This window comes from Salvia splendens, chromosome 14 (genome assembly GCF_004379255.2).
Source record: "Salvia splendens isolate huo1 chromosome 14, SspV2, whole genome shotgun sequence".
NCBI lineage: Eukaryota > Viridiplantae > Streptophyta > Magnoliopsida > Lamiales > Lamiaceae > Salvia > Salvia splendens.
The window spans coordinates 24,181,476-24,199,999 of record NC_056045.1 but is presented as its reverse complement, the minus strand read 5'-3'; the positions used below and the strand labels follow the sequence as shown (position 1 = coordinate 24,199,999).

The following is an 18,524-nucleotide window of genomic DNA, read 5'->3' as shown; positions in this document are numbered from 1 at the left end:
TAGAATGCGACTTATTGCTTTTTGTTTGTTCTTCACGCTTGAGGGCAAGCATGTGGTAAGTGTGAGCAGTTTGATAAGTCGTATTCTAGGCCTCGGTTACTGGTCAGTATGACAGGTTTAAATGATTATATTTGCAAAGCAGTTGCTCAAAGTGTGCAGGATAAGTGTTCTGGCCAGTAGGGAAGTTCCGGAGTGTTCGGGTAGAAAAAGCGCCAGCATGGTCTCATACTGATCCGTATACGTGCTAAAACGGCTTGAGATGAAGAAGACGGATAGCTGGGACGGATTACCCACAATTAAGGGCAAAGAAGTCAAATTGCAGCGAGGATTTACCCTAAAATCAAGGGTAGCCTCCCTATAAAAGGTAGCCAAGTTGGAGAGAGAAGGAGCAGCCGGGGGGGGATAGACTTCAATTCACCATCATCTTTAGGTAGAGAGTTCTCTCGGTAATTTCAGTCTTTCAGCCGTGTCCACTTCTTGCCTCGCCGAGCCATGATCACCTGACATTCAGAATGTTCCCGAGTTCCAGTCATCGTCCGTTCCAGTTAGCTAGATCGTAGTTCCAGTCAGAGATTTTATCGCCCGGAGTGGCAAACAATCTTTAAATTGCTTTCGTAGTTTAATTAGTTCTCCGTCTTTACGTTGGATTTCTGTTACATTTTGGGATTTTGTTGTTTTGAAATGCTTGCTTTGGATATCCGAACGTGTTAATGCTATGAAGTTGATTTCCGTTTCGTTCATTGTAGTGTTCTTTTCTTTCCTTGTCTAGTTAGCTTAGATCTAAGATTTCTCGGTGTTTTAAGTGCTAAATCTCTAAATTCTGTTACGTAACAAATTTCTTTAGGATAGGTAAACATGTACTATTTGATCTGGAAGTAGATCGTTGCATGCAAGGCTTCGTTTTATTTTCTGAATCGATCTTTCATGTTGACCAGCATGCAGAAGTCCAGTTTCAGCGTTTGATTTCAGATTTGATTTCTTAGTTTTAGATCTGTGTTTGCGAGTTGTTAATCTGCGTTTGCCGGGTTGGATCTGGAATTGTTATCTGAGTTTAAGTTGTGTTGTTGGAGAAGACGATGTCTACATCCAGATTGGGGACCACCTTACTTTTATTTACTTTTGCTTTCTTTTGTCCTTCACCTCTGGTTGTACCTGCAGATCTGTCAGCCTAGTCACCACTACCTCCACTACACTCTGAATATTCTGTTTAGCCAAAAATAGAAATACCGTCCTTTCCAAACAATTTCTGTTACACCATGTCCCCTCATTTCCACGTACACAGTTGCATTCCATGATCTGCTCCCCCATCCTAGTCAGTAGGACGCCACCCTTTAATTACTCGCCTAGGTAGAAACTCAACCCGAGCGTGGTAGCTAACCAACCCTCCAAAACATCACCGCAGTAGTTTAAACGCACCATCTCTGTGGGATTCGACCCTTACCTCCACTATACTGATCAGTAGAAGTGGGTTGAGGAATCTTTGAAGACGAGGTCTAGGCTTAGCTAGGATCTTTATCCTGCCAGTAGGATATATCCTCACTTGAACGACACCTACGCACCTCGTAACCTCTTCAGGCCCCCTCCAGGGAAAGCCCGGAGCCGCTGTCCTATTATAAAAAAAGAAGCGATGTTGCCACTTTGGCCACTTGGTTTTGCAGAAGGCCCTAAAAGGCTGTAAAGGGATCAAGTAAAACCAAGATCCTTTTCTCTTAAACTGGAAAAAATTAAGGATTGCCCTCAGAGACAGATCCTTGTCTAGCCTACGCAGTTCGGCAGCAAAGGCCGATAAGTGCCTCCAAGAGTTCGGAGTCACCTGACCTAAAGGGAGTTGAAAAAAATCTAGCAGCTCTACAAAGGCAGGGGGAAGAGGGAAACGAAGCCCGCATTCCAAGCCGGCTTCGTAAACGGTGGCGTAACCCTCCGGCGGCGAGTCAGCCCTATGAAGGTCGTCGGGAATCGCAACCTTCCCCCCAGGAAAAAAATATTTTTCGTGTAGGGATATCACAGTATCCTTACTCAAGATGCTGTGAAAATACTCTACGGTCTTCTCCCCGGATTCTTTCCGGCTAGAAGACCCCTTATCCCCTTTCCTACCGCTACCTGACTCAGAAGAAGAAGAAGAAGACATAGTTCTTACTCTTTGAAAGTTTGAAGAAATTCTGAAGAAATTCTTGAAAGCGGAAGGAAATTTTTACGCAAAAGAGAGAGATTGCAGAAGAAGCAATAGCAAAAGTGTTCAACTGATGAAGAAAGGACGTATTTATCAGATTCGGAGAAGATTTCAAAATCATCGCACCGTTTCGAATCCCACCTTTTCAGGATTCAACGGCCGGATTTTACTGTCGCATTTAATGCAGTCACGCGCAAGGCACGTCCCCTGACGTCAGCCTCCCCCGTACCTTTATCCAGAATGCCGAAGTGACTCGCTTCGCCGAAGTGATTCACTTCGCTTTTCGGGGGGGGTAGTGATGGGGTACGTACTAAACAAGCCCAATAGCAGTGACGGCCCATCAGCCCAAAGCAGTTCGGCATTACCAAAGAGTTCGGCCCCAGCCTACAGCTCGGTAAAAGCCAACCAATCAGTTCGGCATTACCAAAGAGTTCGGCCCCAGCCTACAGCTCGGTAAAAGCCGACCAATCAAGCTCTACTCTCAGATCGGCAAAAGCTGCTCGGCAATAGTTCAGAAGTTCGGTCTCAGTATTCGACCGAACTGGGAGATAGTGGACTCATGCAGAACCTCCACGACCTCCACTACACGATCTATTTAGTGGTGTCAACTCATGCAGGATAGCGGACCAAACAAAGAGATAGTGGACCCATGCAGGATCTCATGACCTCCACGACATCCACTACCTAGTTAGTGGTGATGCAAGCCACGACCTAGTTAGTGGTGATGCAAGCCACGATCTTAGTTCAATGTATAAATAGAACTTAGATCAGATAGAAGGGGAGCTCTAGACATTAAATATCATATAGCAAGTCTGTATTTGTAAGCTGGAAAACCAGATCAAGCAATACAATCTTGCCCTCCTTTCTTCCCGTGGACGTAGATTTACCTCAGTAAATCGAACCACGTAATTCCTTGTGTCGTGATCTATATTCATTACCTGCATTTACTACCATCAAAAATTCGCCCAACCATCAGTAATATACAGTATAAATATAATACTGCTAACTAATTATAATATACTCCCTATATTACAATGTTCTTTTTTTCTCTGTTTTAAAAACCAGAAAGTTTAGCCAAGTTAGTTATGAGCTAAAAAAATGATTTCTCATAGCTTATGAACAATGGAGAATGTTGAGCTCATTTTACTAATTGTTTTTGGGATATTCATTAATTCATAGGAGTATCTCTGTAATGTAATAGATTAGGCTAAGGCTATGATAAAAATTTAAATATTTTATTTTAAATTTGTGATTTTGTTTACTTTTTTACTGTCATTTTTATTATTTTAGTTATACTTTGGTTAACTTCTAAATATATCATTTAATTTTATTTGTAACTTTACAAATATTATTATTATAAACAAATAAAAATAAACTAAAAAAATCAAGTCAAATTAATGGTCATTTTAATTAATAATTTTTTATATATATTTTACACATTTTGAGTTTATTTAAACGATAACTAAAATTAAGAATGAAAACATAAAACCTTATTATTAAAAAAAGTTCCCTAGATTGTCTATCGAAACTACTCTTATCATTTAATTTTCTTCCTAATTACTCTTCCATGGAGACGAAGCAGCCATAGTGTAGGGTCGGAGGGAAGCAGCCCTGGTCGACGGCCGATTCTGGGAGCTTCTCGGAGGTACTCACGGACCAAGAACGAAGTTTTTTGAACCTCTAGAAACCAAATAGGTAATCTGGCTAACTTCTTTCTCTTCAGATGGAAGCCATTTGCAATCCGCCACCTGTTTGTTAAAATGTCTATGAGAAAGTTCACATGCCACACCCCCTATTTTATGTGTGATTATGCTGATAGAGCTTTAAAATTTCCTCACAGTGGAGTTATATTCGAAAAAATGTCTATGAAATGAGTGCAGAAGGCTAGTTAAACAGCCATGCTCGCCAAATCTCACCGTCTGCTGAGAAAGTTTTCCCGAGCTGACTCCAACTTCTTGCAGCCTGTGACCAGTATTGGTAAAGCTGCTTCCACGCACTTGTTTATCTTTTGTGATATTATCTTTAGATTACACCTTATTGCAAGGTGTTCCTATTTGCATTTTTTGCTTTCTTTCTTTTGCCTTCATGTCATACAAGTATGGAGGTTATGTGATGAATTTTGTAAGAATCTTGTGTCAGGGATCTCTCGTCGAAGAATTCTTCCTGTTACGTTTTATTCAACCCGGGATCCAAATCAACTGCCTACTGAGTATTGTGAAGGTGGTGATGGAATTAGGAAAGTGCCACTGGCCAAGAATTTGGCTAACTTGTTCGAGGAGTCCTTAAACTCAACTGACAAAGCTGGGCTAGAGAGCTATCATGTTGATGAAAGATATGAAAAAAATGACCTGGCTAAGAATTTGGCGTCTTTGGTTCAAGAATCTTATGAAGTTCCCAACAAAGAATCAAAACCAAAAACCCGTGTGGAGATTAAAAGGTTTCTTGAGATGCGAATAAAGAAGAAGGTGAAAGCACAGTACAGGAATGGGAAGTACCATGACCTCATGATGAAAGTGATTGCCGATCCCAGCACTCTAAAGGATGCATATGATTGTATAAGATTGACCTCTAATGTTGATTTGGCATTAGATGGTGATGACTTGCCCTTTTTGGCCATTGTGGAAGAACTAGCTGATGGAAACTTTGATGTTGGGTCCCATGCGTATTCAATGCGGTCGAAAGGGCCGAAGGTCAAGAAAGAGGAACTTGTTTTACCAGAACTGAAATTAAGGGTTGTTCAAGAGGCCATTAGAATAGTCTTGGAAGTTGTTTACCGCCCTCACTTCTCTAGAATTTCGCACAGTCTTCGAAGTAATAGGGATCATTGGTCAGCATTGAAGTATATCTGCAAAGAGATACCTGATCCGGACTGGTGGTTCACTTTGCCCATTAACAAAAATCTTGATGACTGCATCCTTCAAAAACTCCTGTCATCAATGGAGGACAAGATAGAAGATCCTGGTTTATGTGATATTATAAAGGATATGTTTAAAGCCAGGGTGCTCAATGTAGAGTTTGGGTCTTTTCCTAAAGGGCATGGTCTTCCACAAGAAGGGGTCCTTTCACCTATATTGATGAACATATATCTTGATCTCTTTGACCGTGAGGTATATAGGATGTCAATGCACTACGAGACTTCGCACACTCTTGGGTCTGAAGAACAGAAGTTGCACTCAAAGCTCCGTGGCTGGTTTAGGAAACAGATGAGTGGCAGTAGTTCGCAACAACACGATTCTGGAAAGGACTCAGGGGTGAGGGTGCATTGCTGTCGCTTTATGGATGAGGTCTTTTTTGCCTTTTCTGGTTCCAAAGAAGTCGCGTTGGCGTTCAAATCTGAAATTGAAGGGTTCTTAAAGGATTCTCTATACTTGGAGGTAGATGATAAAGCTGATATTTTAGCATCCAATGATCCACGTGGTGTTAAATTTCTTGGTACTTCGATCAGAAGGCGTGTGAAAGAGACTCCTGCTTTACGAGCTGTTCACAAGTTGAAGGACAAAGTCAAGATATTTGCTGAACAGAAACAAGAGTCTTGGGATGCAGGAGCTCTCAGAATTGGGAAGAAGTGGCTGGCTCATGGACTCAAAAAGGTTAAAGAGTCAGAGATCAAACAATTAGCTGATAGTAGCTCCATTTTACATAAGATTTCCTATTATCGTAGATCTGGGATGAAAACAGACCACTGGTACAAGGTGCTGCTGAAAATTTGGATGCAACATGTAAATGCTAAAAGTGCTGGGAATGAAGAGAAACTGTTAACCAAGCTTGTTGTAGAACCGGCTCTTCCACAAGAACTAAGAGATGCTTACTTCGAGTTTCAGAAACGAGCTAAAGAATATGTTGATTCCGAGACATCTTCGACACTCGCACTTTTAACTGGCTCCAATTCTTCACCCGAACCTATTTTTATGACAGAAACTGTTGTCCCACTAAACGTCTTAATGAAACGTCTTCATCGCTATGGATTGACTAATAGGGAGGGATATGGTCGGCCATGCTACGTACTAATCTTACTGGATCACGATCAAATCATTGATTGGTTTACTGGGATACTCCACCGCTGGCTAAGATGGTACAGGGGGTGCAACAACTTTAATGAAGTGAAGCACTTAATCTGTGATCAAGTAAGAATGTCATGCATCCGAACATTAGCTGTTAAGTATAGGATTCACGAGGCAGATATAGAGAAGAAATTTGATTCAGAGCTGAGTAGAATCCCCTCAACTGAAGATATTGAACTTGGGGAAGCAATCACGGAACTGATTTCTCCGGAATATAACTTTGACGGCGCCTTAATGTATGGAATACAGTACAGTGGTTTATGTTCATTGTCATTGGCTAGAATGGTGAGTGAGTCACGCCCTTGCTATTGTTTCGTCATAGGATGCTCAGCATCAGTGTCATGTGTTTATACTCTTCATGTAATGGAAAGACAAAAATTTCCTGCTTGGAAGACTGGATTTTCAAGTTGTATACATCCCAGCTTACACAGGAGAAGAATAGGATTATGTAAAAAGCATGTGAAAGACTTGTTTCTTGGAAACATATCACTTCAATCAATAGGATTTGGTACTTGGAGGTGAATTCTGCCCTCTGTCCATCCGTACTGTTGAGATTGGAAAAAATTAGCTACTGCAGAAATGTAGCTATGGTATCTTTTATTCAATTTACAGCAGCTAAGGTGGTAACTTAAATCTTCTATAGATTTTTCTTTATTTCAAAATTCAAAGTACTGTACATTATTTCTGGCAAGAGAGAGAGAATGGCTGTATCGTATCAAAGTTTTCGTAGTGAAAATATAGCTGAATTGTTGAGTACTTATTTACTTCTTTTTCAAATTCAACTGGTGCAGACAAGAGTAAGGACATCTCAAGAATCTCTTGGATTATATAAATCGAAGTGTGATTTTGTGAAATGACAAATTAAATTATAACCGATATTGACGTTGTCTTTGTTACTTCTTGTAGAGGATATTTTTGTCTGTGACGTCTTGTGTCTGTGATTAGCTAATTTTATAGTGGTTGAGCTTATTTACCTCTTGGTGTGATCAAATTGAATTTGTTGAGATCACTGTCATTATTGTGTTATATCATATGGTAATTGATTCTTATAATAATCTTGTGTACTATTATTATGTTATATCATATGGCAAGATTTGCTTATGCAAATTTTATCTCTTGGATTATCTTATGCAAATTTTATCTTATGCAAATTTGTTGAGATCACTGTCATTATTGTGTTATATCATATGACAAGTTATATATGCACTGACTTTTGAGTTTGAATTCACGAAATACAAGTCCCCCTTAAAGTAAAACATTAGAAATCCAACACGACACTAGCATATATTAATTACATTAATCAAATGAATCTAAACAAAAATAAGTTCAAACGTAGCAAATTTGATGATGTTACTTATCACCACAATAAGCACATAAACATTAAACAAATTTGTAGACAACGACTTAATGACTTTCTTTTAGGGTAATAGAAACACCAAGTTTGGACAAGATTAGCGTTAAAAGGCCGGTCATTACATTGTGGTCTAATTACATTTTACAATAAAATATCATATGTTACTTTTGCACGCAGTGTGCAATCTTTTGAACTTGAATATTACACCGCCTACATATGATTACTCTCCAAATTAACTTTCATTTAACCATTGCAGATAAATTTCATATTTAGCTTCTAAAACTAGAATAATCATAATCCCACCCAAACGACGACGTTTAGGTTTCTGAATTTGCAATTACTAGTACTACTACTATATAATCATATAGAAGTATTTCCTACTACCTTATAATACACCTTTTTACAGAGTGTGAAACCCCACACAACCAAAAGAAATGAATCCTCCGCCGTCAGCCGGTGGCGCCACCGCCGGATTCCCCTCCTTACACCCCGAAATCATCGATTCGCACATTCTAAGCCGTTTGGACGGCCCAGCCCTGGCCTCCGTCGCCTGCTGCTCCGCCGCTCTCCGCCGTCACTCCTCCGAGCACAGCCTGTGGCTGAGCATATGCCACTCAACTTGGCCGGCCACCGCCTCCCCGCACCTCTCCCAACTCATCTCCACCTTCCCCGGCGGCGGCCCACGCGCTTTCTTCTCTCACGCCTTCCCTCTCCTCTCCAAACTCCCCCTCACCCACCCTCCCTCATCCCCGACGGAGATACTCTCCGCCGTCGACATACACTACGACGGAAAACTAATCTTCACCAAACTCCACTCCACCGACACCAGCAGCGACTGGTTCCGATGCTCCCCGTTCCGCACCGACCTTATAGAGCTCAAGAAAGCGGCCCCGGCCGCCGTCAAGAGCTCCGCCGGAGCCGGAGACGGCGGCATGCATGAAGGTGTAATGACGCTGAGCTGGATCGTGATCGATCCGGTGGGGCGGCGGGCGGCGAATCTGTCGTCGCACCAGCCGGTTTCGGTGCGGCGGCACTGGCTGACGGGGGACCTGGAGGTGCGGTTTGGCTCGGTCTTAGGAGGTCACGTGATGTGCAGGATAGTGGTCACGTGCGGCGGCGAGATGGAGGTAAGGGAAGTGAGGATGGAGATGGAGGATATGGATGGGAGGCATTTGAATGGGGAGGAGAGTTTGGTCATTTTGCAACTGGCGTTGGAGGCCGAAAAGGCCACCGGGAAGAACAGGGCCGTGGAGGCGTGGCGGAGGTACATAGAGTTTGAGGATATGAAGAGGGAGAGAAGGGAAAGAGAGTTGAGAAGGGAGGGAGATTGGGATATTTTGTGTTTAGCTATTCTAGTATCCATTTATTTCTTTTTTTGGTTTTATATTTTTTGATTTAGTGTTGTTCATATTGTCACACAGTATTTAATGTATATGAATATGATGCAAACAAATGTGGTATATTTGATTGAGTTACAATTACAATATTTGCATAAAAACAAGGAGACACCAATTTAACTAGGTGAGAAACAAAATAAAAATAAGAGGAAATTAACAAGAGACAACTCCATATATGTAACAAGCAAATCTGACATGTGGTGAGATATCATATGATTAATGCTTTCTGAGAGCGACGGCGGAGATGACGACGAGGAAAATGATGAGCACCACCGTGCTGAAGGAGGCGACGACGGCGCCGCTCGCCCTCTGGCAGAAGTCATTGAACTGCTGGCAAATAGCGAGCCAATTGGCGTCCGAGTTGCCGTTGTGGGCCAGGTACACTATCGGGCCGACGCACCCCCTGCTGATGTAGCCAGAGTAACTGCCAGCTGCACCACTCAAAACAAACCTATCACCGTCGCCATCAGAGAGAGAGAAAAAGTGAGCTTACTGTGTCGCAGATGATGAGTAGGAGGCGAGCCCCGATAACAGCGGGGCGAGCAATGCACACGATGGAGAAAGGCACGGAGAGAATGAGGTAGCCCGTCACCATTGCCATCGCTATAACGAAGAATCTGAACCGCACCAACAACATATTTCATGTCATTTTACATATATATATTGATCTACTATTAAAAATGTATGATTCGGGAGCTAAAGACTGACGTGAAAGTAGGGAGATCGTCGTAGCTGGCTTGGAACTGGAAGAACTGTGTGAAGAAGAGAAGTGTCTGCTCGGTTGTCGCCATGGCAATGGTGGCCGCCATAGCTGCCGCTACTGCGCAGACCCGGAGGATGAGGTCGAACACAGCAGCGCCCCTCTTGTATCCACCTGCCGCCTTGTTGTGGTGGACGGCAGATGCAAGGAGAAGCGCCTTCCCTTTGCTTTCCCGGCTCGTGTTGCCCATTTCGATGGCGGCGGCCTCACTCTTCTCCATTGCTTTCACTACTAGGAATGGATGGATTACTAATTAATTAAGATTGAGAGAGTTGTTTTTGTGATGCTTTGCAAACAGGAAATGTGGCTTTATATACTGATTTCAATTGGAATTAGGGAGGAATTGATGAAGTGTAAAGATAATGGAGCAAGTAGAGTTGTTGCTTTACTTTCAGTTGAGGAGAATATAAATTTCATCACTTTTTGAATTTGTCACCTGGAATATTTTGTTGGGATAGAGGGGTTGACATTAGATTAAGGAGTAGATTGAATCGTGCAAATATATATAATCATTTGTATGAAACTTTACATAAAACATTTTACCACTTTGGAATTAATTATGCTAAAAACTAACAAGTCAAAAGGGTTTTATTTTAGGGATGTATGCTATGCATGGCTGATGTACGAAAAGTTCCAACCAATCACAAGTAAAAATGAGCACCTTCCCTAATCCAGTAGGAGGCAATTTGTTATATGTAATTAAAACAATCTTATAAAGTTATTTGACCATATAATCATATGAGAGAGAGAGAGAGTCAAATAAAATAGACATGAAGCTGAATAATTAAGTCTATATTATGTGGATTATAGTAAGGGTAAATGACTTTTAAATTAGGTAAAAAAAATACAAGAGGTTAAAAGTTTGTACTATTAATCAGCTGCTTTTAACAATAAGGCAGCAATCTCCATCCACGTTGTGCAACTGCCTTAATCACTCCCGCAGCAGCCTTCTCAGTATCATCAAGTGGAACATACTCCCATTTCTCACAAATCTGCAAACCAGTTAGATTGCCATTTCCTCAGTCAGTATTAGTGGGGTTTTTTCTTTTTTTTGTTCTAGAATAGAACTTAGATTCCGGGTTTGTACTGGACTTTTTTTTTATTCCGCCTTTGGGAGAGACGCATGACCCTCATGCGTCTCCTTTTAATGAAACGCATGACGGAGATGCGTCTTTTATAGAGACACATGAGAGACATGCGTCGTTAAATTTTTATTTTTTTTTCTTTATTTTTTTTGAAAGACACATAAGCGTCATGCGTCACAGGCAAAGACGCATAAGCGTCATACGTCTTTCATTTTTTATTTTTATTTTTATTTTATTTTACTATTAAAAATAAATAAAATAAAATAAATAAAATAAATAAAAAAATGAAAGACGCATGACGCTTATGCATCTTTGCCTGTGACGCATGACACTTATGCGTCTCTCAAAAAAAATAAAGAAAAAAAATAATTTCACATACCTGTTTGTTGCAGCCATGGAAAGGAATTTAGCTTCAGATACATAATTACATAAACTCTGAGGTGAGTACGCACAATCTTGGGAGTTTGACGAGAAAACGATATTCTGATACTTCCACAAGTGGGAAGAACACTTTTTATTGAAGCTGTAAGCTGCATTGCAAGATCAGCACCATATCTGCAATGTCCTGAGGAAGAGAGAGATTCAAGAAATGGTTAATGACATTGAATTTTCCAATAGGAGTTTCCATGAAGATAAATGATGAACCTTATAGAAGTGAAAAGTGAAGAAGAAACATAGCAAGTTATTAGATTCAGATTAGCATGCAATGCAGCATACAAATGGTTATTTATGAATATATTTCATGAGAATTGCGTTTAGATTGTAAGAAAAATGAGTTTGACTAATTGCCTAAAGAACTACCTAAAAACAAATATACGGCATTCAGAGGCAGTATGGTGAAGGTTGCACATGAGAACTAACATAACACAGAAGCATTTTGGATCAAAAACGTTTAGCATTGAAGAAAGCATCTCAGGATTGCATATTGTACATGCAACTTATCATGCTCCATTCGTATTTTGTCTTCTGATTACTTGTAAATGTACCAGCACAGTGTTGATATTATATGTGATGAGGTGTGAATGCTGATATCACGGTAGCGGTAATGGTTTGATCATTCCTACTAACATTCAAAAAATTTAAGGGTCCACAAGAACTAAATGCATAACCTACTTGTAGGACCTCCAACGTAAACAACAAGTAAGGGTTTAGGCAAGAGTGCCATTTCATCATGCCATGCAGAAGCTGCACTTCTCATTTCTCAATGCATCCGAATCAGCCTGGTGTAGAGCTCCCACTGTAAGGACCTAAGAGTAACATTTCAGCTATACAAAGCTTATAATCAATGTCAAATATGGCCGACAACTGAAACTATTTTCAGATGAAGAGTCCAGAGTTTCTGTGGCCAATGAAATCCTTTTGACCAATCAAGGAGTAAACATACCACATGTTTATCAGGAGGCTTTCGAGGTGTTACCCTCCTTCTTAGAACTAAAGGGATTTGTTCTTGTGCCTCAGGCGATAAGGGGTAATAATCATGCTGAGGTGTTATCACTAGATCAAATCTGTGTAGACGAGACCTTGGATGTTGGATCTGAAAGCAAATAGCAAAACATATAAAACCCTGAAGGGTGATATTTGTTTCCCAGTTAGCACAGGTTTACTAACCATACTCCACTTGTACATCAAAAAAAAAGGGTTAACACTTCACCTTGGTTAGTGAGAACCATGGAGATGTTGCACTCATCTTTCATCCTTTTCCCTAATACACTTCAAAAGTAGTAAAACTATCTCCATAGAGAGAGACACACACAAAGAGAGCAAGTCATTGGCAAAACCTAAATTTTTTTACTTGTGAACAGAAAAGAGACAACCAGAAGAACTAATATAACTTTGTACACTTGAAGTCCGATCAATCAATGTAGTAACTCAATTTTCACCCATTTGTATTATTTTCACTTTATAAGAACTATATCTCAGGACCCATGGAAACTAATATTCCTTTAGATTATAGCTTTCCAAAGATGATGTGATTCTAGTTAGGGTATCAAGATACATTTTGGATTTGCAAAAACATAATAGCTAGTATTATGTCAAAGCGATAAATACTTAGCACCTCATCATACCTGAACAAGAAAGACATGGTCTGGAACCAACTTCTTGATGGAACTTGCTATAGTGATGGTATCATGACCTGATGCAACCACCAAGATGGGGCCATCCCTAAAAGAAAGCAACTTCAGAACACACAGAAGCATATCCAGGTTCTCTTATATGTGTATCTCACCTTATTGGTTATACACCTATAATTATGTCAAACTATATCAGGCTATCAGCTAAACTATGAAAGATGACCACAATCCAGAGAGACATGCATCTAAGCATCCTTCATAAATAGATATTGCTTCACATATTGTACCCAAGTTCCAAACCGAGTTACAAAGGTAGCATGATAAGTTTGCATACTATCCTTAGATCAGCAGAAAACAAACCCATAAAAGAACACTTGAGATGTGACTGGTTTGTAGCAAGATGCTCAATGAATTAACCAAAGACATCTGGCGAGATACTAAAATGCATTGCAAAAATGACAATTGAACATCTTTTGGCCTTTCGAAATAATCAATGCCTATCCAACAATATACGTAGGATATGATTCAAAAGAACAATCAAGTTCTAGAGAAAAGAAAAGGCACCTCTCAAATGTTTGCTGAGCAGCTTTGGCGATATGTCTTGCATCTGCCTCCAAAACTTCTGAGACAATACCATTAACAGGGGCACAATAATGAATCCTCTCTCAAATGAAGATATACAAACAAAGTTACAGAGCTAATGAAATACCTCTCGGTTCAGCTGGAAAGGGCATCAATTTCTTAGCTGGTTTTCCACGAATCCACTCAACAGCACCGTCCAATTGTTTATGCACATTAATTGGCAACCAACGAAGTTTATCATTGATCCCGCCTCTCGGCCAATTAACACGCTGCAACAATTGGAGAGTTTATGAGCAGACATCACAAGAAGATGAGCCAAATAACGCAAGCTAATTGGCCAAACTACGTAGCACATTTCAGCAGCTGAATCGAGTTTTCGTGAATTGAGGATAGAATTAGCTTACATAGAGTGTATAGGAGTAGTCTTATGCATTTTAGGCAATTTTGTACCCTTCATTAGTGTTTCTTCATTTCAAACAGCATAGCAATTTTCTTGCATAATAAATACTGTACGATGAGTGAAGCCATGATCATGTAATCATATCACATGTTTCGTAGGTTCAACGGATATTGATGTTTGTCCATGAAAATCAATAAGGAGTTGAGATGCTGCTCCAGTTGTTTAGTTTCCTTGCATTTCTTTTCTGTGTTAAAGAGATACAAAATAAGTTTGTTTAAGCAAATATATTTTATACATCTAAATAGTCAACAAAATATTTAAGTATCGCATGGATTGATTATTAAGGCAATAACTGTCGATATTATCCTAAACCGACGTAAAAGTCTTCAATGTTTTGTGTCGCCAATAATGTCATTATACGGATATCTTACACTGAAATTATATTATCCATACAAAAGCCAAGTTATTTTCAATCAAAACGAATAGAAACCACCACAAGGTTTTGTAATACATTGCCATTTAACATTTCTCATTCGTTTTTTCTATTTGCACCTTCATTTCCTTCCATCTTCTCGGCGCATTCCCTTCCCCTTTACACGTAGCCATCTTTTGGCCCATTCAATGGCTTATACTTGGGACTATGCTCGCGCATGCATTGTTGCTTGACCACCCGTTCCTTTTCCTATATTTGATGTATTGGTCGTGCCGTGCATGGCTAACTTTGATCTCTTCAAATCACTGTCCGACCACTTCTCATAGACTCATAGTGGCACACCTTTTCCAAGGTCTTGAGGCTTCATGTTTTCATCCTGATATAAATCCGTCTCACTGGAGTCGATCTTCCATTGGGTTTCCACGTGGTTGTAAATAGCACAAAATTTCTGGATCTAGTTGACTCAATCAAAGTGGGCTCGAAGCATACGAGCCTTGCAGTCAATTGAGCCTTTAGGATCTGTTCCTCGTTTTATCTACCAACTACCCCTTTTTGCCAAAATGACCGAGCTTTTTAATTAGGAGTTAGCAATGAATGGATCTTTGCTAACGTCGGTATAGCATTCGAAGACCATTCAGGTTTTGTCCGCTAAATATGCACATTGTACAATTGAGACCTCGGGGAGACAACGAACGAAGGCTGAGAGATGCGGAGTGTGACACCAAATCTGGGGGAGGCCCAATTCATTTGAAACATTGGAAAAAGTTGGAGAAATTGGAAAGAATATTAATGGTGGATTTTCAGGATCAAAGTTTAGGGTGGTAGGATCGACTCTAAGAGACCTAAGCCAGTTATGGAGTTGGATTTCATATGCGATGTTAGGATTGGAGTTGTTTATCCATTGTAGATAATATTAAAAAAAAAATTGAAGGATTTTGGTAGATAATTCGGAAGAAATAAGAATGTCGAGCTAAGTGAAGTTTATAAACTCGAATGACACTCTAGGGTTCGGAGCCCTCAGCTAATTTTGAATTTCAATTGCCTAAATCCAAATTAGAAGAAACAAATTTACTTCCTATCCAAAGATTGAAATAATATTGCAATTATAAAACAATAAGATTCAAAATTTGAGATTTAAATAGCAATTATCTCATGAATTTACTAAGTGTAGTACATATACCGTGGTAGCTAGTTATGCATGGTGCATCAGTATTAATGAAATGATTAATTAGGGTTTCGAAATCACAAATGCATGTAATCTGCATATGGGGCAAAGAAAATGTTATTGAAGAATTCTCATAAAAATGTGTGGAATGGAATATGATTACAATACATATATTAACATGGAAAAATTTGAGTGGCGGTAAATAAAGGAAATATGAATCGTACGCAGCCACTCAAAAAATATCAACAACTGTTCTGGATCCTAGCGGCGACTCTCCTCCCTTCATCCATCAGCGCCGCCCTCGCCGACGTAATCCCTACGCTCCTGACGCCGGCGTCGAACACCGTGGAATCGATCCAGTCCTTGAGGAAATCCTCCTGCCCCCACATGTCCGGTATCCACACCCGCCCCGCCACCTCCTTCCGGTGCCTCTTCAGCCTCTCCCGCCCGCTCTCCGCGCTGCTACTACCAGCCTCAGCCTCAGCGATCGATGGACGATCTCTCCGCTTCTCGTGCCCTAATTTCGATTCCCCTCCTTGGTTTGGTGCAATCTGCTTCTCCTCCATTTTTCAGATCGATCGAGCAGACACACACAACCACTATCTGTCTCTCTAGATGCTTGTTTGGGTGTAGCAGTATGTATATAGATAGAGAAAATGAATGTGGGGATACAATCTGAGAATGAATGGTATGCTGAAACTGTACGTGTATCTATTGATATTCCTTTCGAATTTGTGTGGGTTTGCTTTTCCTCCAAAAAAGAGAGGCTACGGTTGCAAATTGGAATAGTCCCACACACAAAACCTTCCTTTCTTTCTTTCTTTCTTACACTATTATTGCTCCACCAGACCACCACCATCACAACTTGTATTCATCATTTCATTCTCACCCCAACAAATTCATTAATTACATATTCATCCTTGAGTTGCTATTTTATCTTCCTGGCTCTAGATTCATTATTACATACTCCCTCCGCCATATAGATATAGGCACTTTGATGACAACACAGATTTGAATTTGTAACAGAAATAGTGTTATTAGATGGAGCCCAACATTAATGAGTTGGGAAAAAGTGTTTCCGATCCTATGAGACGGACGAAAAGGAAATAATATCTAATTCTATAGGACACGAGAGAGTATATGTTTTGTTACATATTACATATATAATGCAAGGGGATGGTTCAATTTAGAACAAATATGTTTGGCTGAAATAAGACGCATATCAGTTCATATCACAAGGCATATCATTACCGACTCATTTGCTGATTCATAAATATTAATAGGGTTTGGTGACCGAAACTGATATATTGTAATACCAACTGATATCAGTGAATTATCTAATGCTAGAATGCATTAATTATTACATATGTAGCTTTCCCGCGTAAAGGAAGAGGGAAAGAGAGGTAGATATTGGAGGGTATAAATTGGAGTAGAAAAGAATTGGTACTGGTATTAGTTGCACCCAATCAAATCTATTATTTATTGTCAAGATGGGGACTTGCTTGGAATTTGGATGCAACTTTCATCATACATATTTTCTGTCCGCTACCCATCGCCTTCATAATTTTCGATTCATTATTACTTGATGAATTTTCACGGTTCGTTTCTTTTTTATTTATTTTTATTTGTTTAAATTTTAAAAAAATTTACCTGATTTAAAATATTTTAATTTGTAAAACTATAAGAGCATCCGCAGCGGTGGCAAAAGTCGTCACCGCCGTCCGCGCCGTTGGCAAGGCGAAGGACCGCCGCCGCTGCAGCCGCGCCGCTGGCACGGCGCTGCTCGATGTATCGAGCACGTCCGTGCCAGCGGACGCACACGTGTCGCCCTCCCATTCGTCAACGGCATAGCCGTTGAGTTTTAAAAAATTTTATTTTTTTTTAAAAAAATCGGTTTTTTAATTAAAAACCGATAAAAAATAAAAAAAAATTTCACTTCCCCAAAAAAATATATCCGTTTATAACCGTTTTTTACACCTTTTTAATTTTTTTTCATTTTATTTACCCCAAAAATACACACTTTCATCTATAAATACCCACAATTTCACTCCCAAAAATTCACACTTTCACTACACAATTCTCATCATCATTCTCTCATCTCCATTCTCATCTTCAATCTCTCATATCCATTTTCATCTTCCTCTCACACCCTACAACACCACTATGTCCGGTCACGACGACAACCCAAGCGGCTCCCACGGTTGGAACCCCGAATGGTTCGGTTCGCAACCGTTTCCTAGTCCGGATACGGAATATTCGGCTCCTCCTCAAACCCAAGATTCGGGCGTTCCGGGTGGCTACCGGCCATACCCGGTCGACGACCAAGGTGGCTCCGATGGGCGATACGGGTGGACTCCGGAGCCTAGGCCTCCCGTCCCTTCCCAAACGCAGACTCCTCCATCTCGCGCCGGTGTCCGCACACCATACTCACCGGCGGAGATGGATAGATTGTTCAAGTCGTACTTGGAAATCTCCGAAGATGCGGTGGTTGGCACGAACCAATCCGGCGATCACTTTTGGTGGCGCGTCTCTCGGCGGTACAATGCAAACCGGCCGCCGGGAACGATCGAGCGCAACGAGAGTATGGTGCGCAACTGCATCCGCCGAGCCAACGACGAAATTGGCAAGTTCAACGGCTATTTCCTCCAGGAGTCGCGGAATGCCGGGAGCGGGCGGAGCGAGGTCGACATCATCACTGCCGCGCTGAGCACCTACCAATCCATGAACGGTAAGTCGTTCAAGTACCTTAATGTTTGGCAGGAAACGAGGACGCACCCGAAGTATCTGGGAGGCGTAACATCCTCCTCTAGCGGCTCCTCCAAACGCTCACGGTCGGCATCCCTATCCGACGCCGGCGAAGAAGTGGCTAGCCAACTCGCCGAAGCTAACTTGGGTAGCCCCGACCCCGGACCAAGCGGTTCCCGACGCCGACCGCAAGGAAGGAAGAAGGCGGCGGCCGAACGCCGTCGCGCCGCGACTCCATCTGCCCCCGCTCCCGAACCCGCACCCTATGTTCCACCTCCACCCCCGAACAACTCGTTGTGG

At 41.0% G+C, this 18,524-nt stretch overlaps 2 protein-coding genes and 2 pseudogenes across 2 annotated transcripts; 2 read left to right on the top strand and 2 right to left on the bottom strand.

The window, feature by feature from the left end:
• Nucleotides 1-3,675: 3,675 nt before the first annotated feature.
• Nucleotides 3,676-6,987, top strand: LOC121764578 (nuclear intron maturase 4, mitochondrial-like). The gene is made up of 3 exons (XM_042160590.1): nt 3,676-3,865; nt 4,011-4,147; nt 4,310-6,987. Exons 2-3 carry the CDS (start codon nt 4,069-4,071, stop codon nt 6,751-6,753), a joined length of 2,523 nt encoding a protein of 840 aa, XP_042016524.1. The 5' UTR covers nt 3,676-3,865; nt 4,011-4,068; the 3' UTR covers nt 6,754-6,987.
• Nucleotides 6,988-7,995: 1,008 nt separating this feature from the next.
• LOC121764681 (probable F-box protein At2g36090) lies at nt 7,996-9,029 on the top strand. Its single transcript, XM_042160703.1, has one exon. The coding sequence runs from the start codon at nt 8,020-8,022 to the stop codon at nt 8,977-8,979; it is 960 nt and encodes a 319-aa protein (XP_042016637.1). The 5' UTR covers nt 7,996-8,019; the 3' UTR covers nt 8,980-9,029.
• LOC121764682 lies at nt 9,026-10,004 on the bottom strand (annotated as a pseudogene).
• A 622-nt stretch (nt 10,005-10,626) lies between these two features.
• LOC121764386 lies at nt 10,627-16,045 on the bottom strand (annotated as a pseudogene).
• Nucleotides 16,046-18,524: the final 2,479 nt, after the last annotated feature.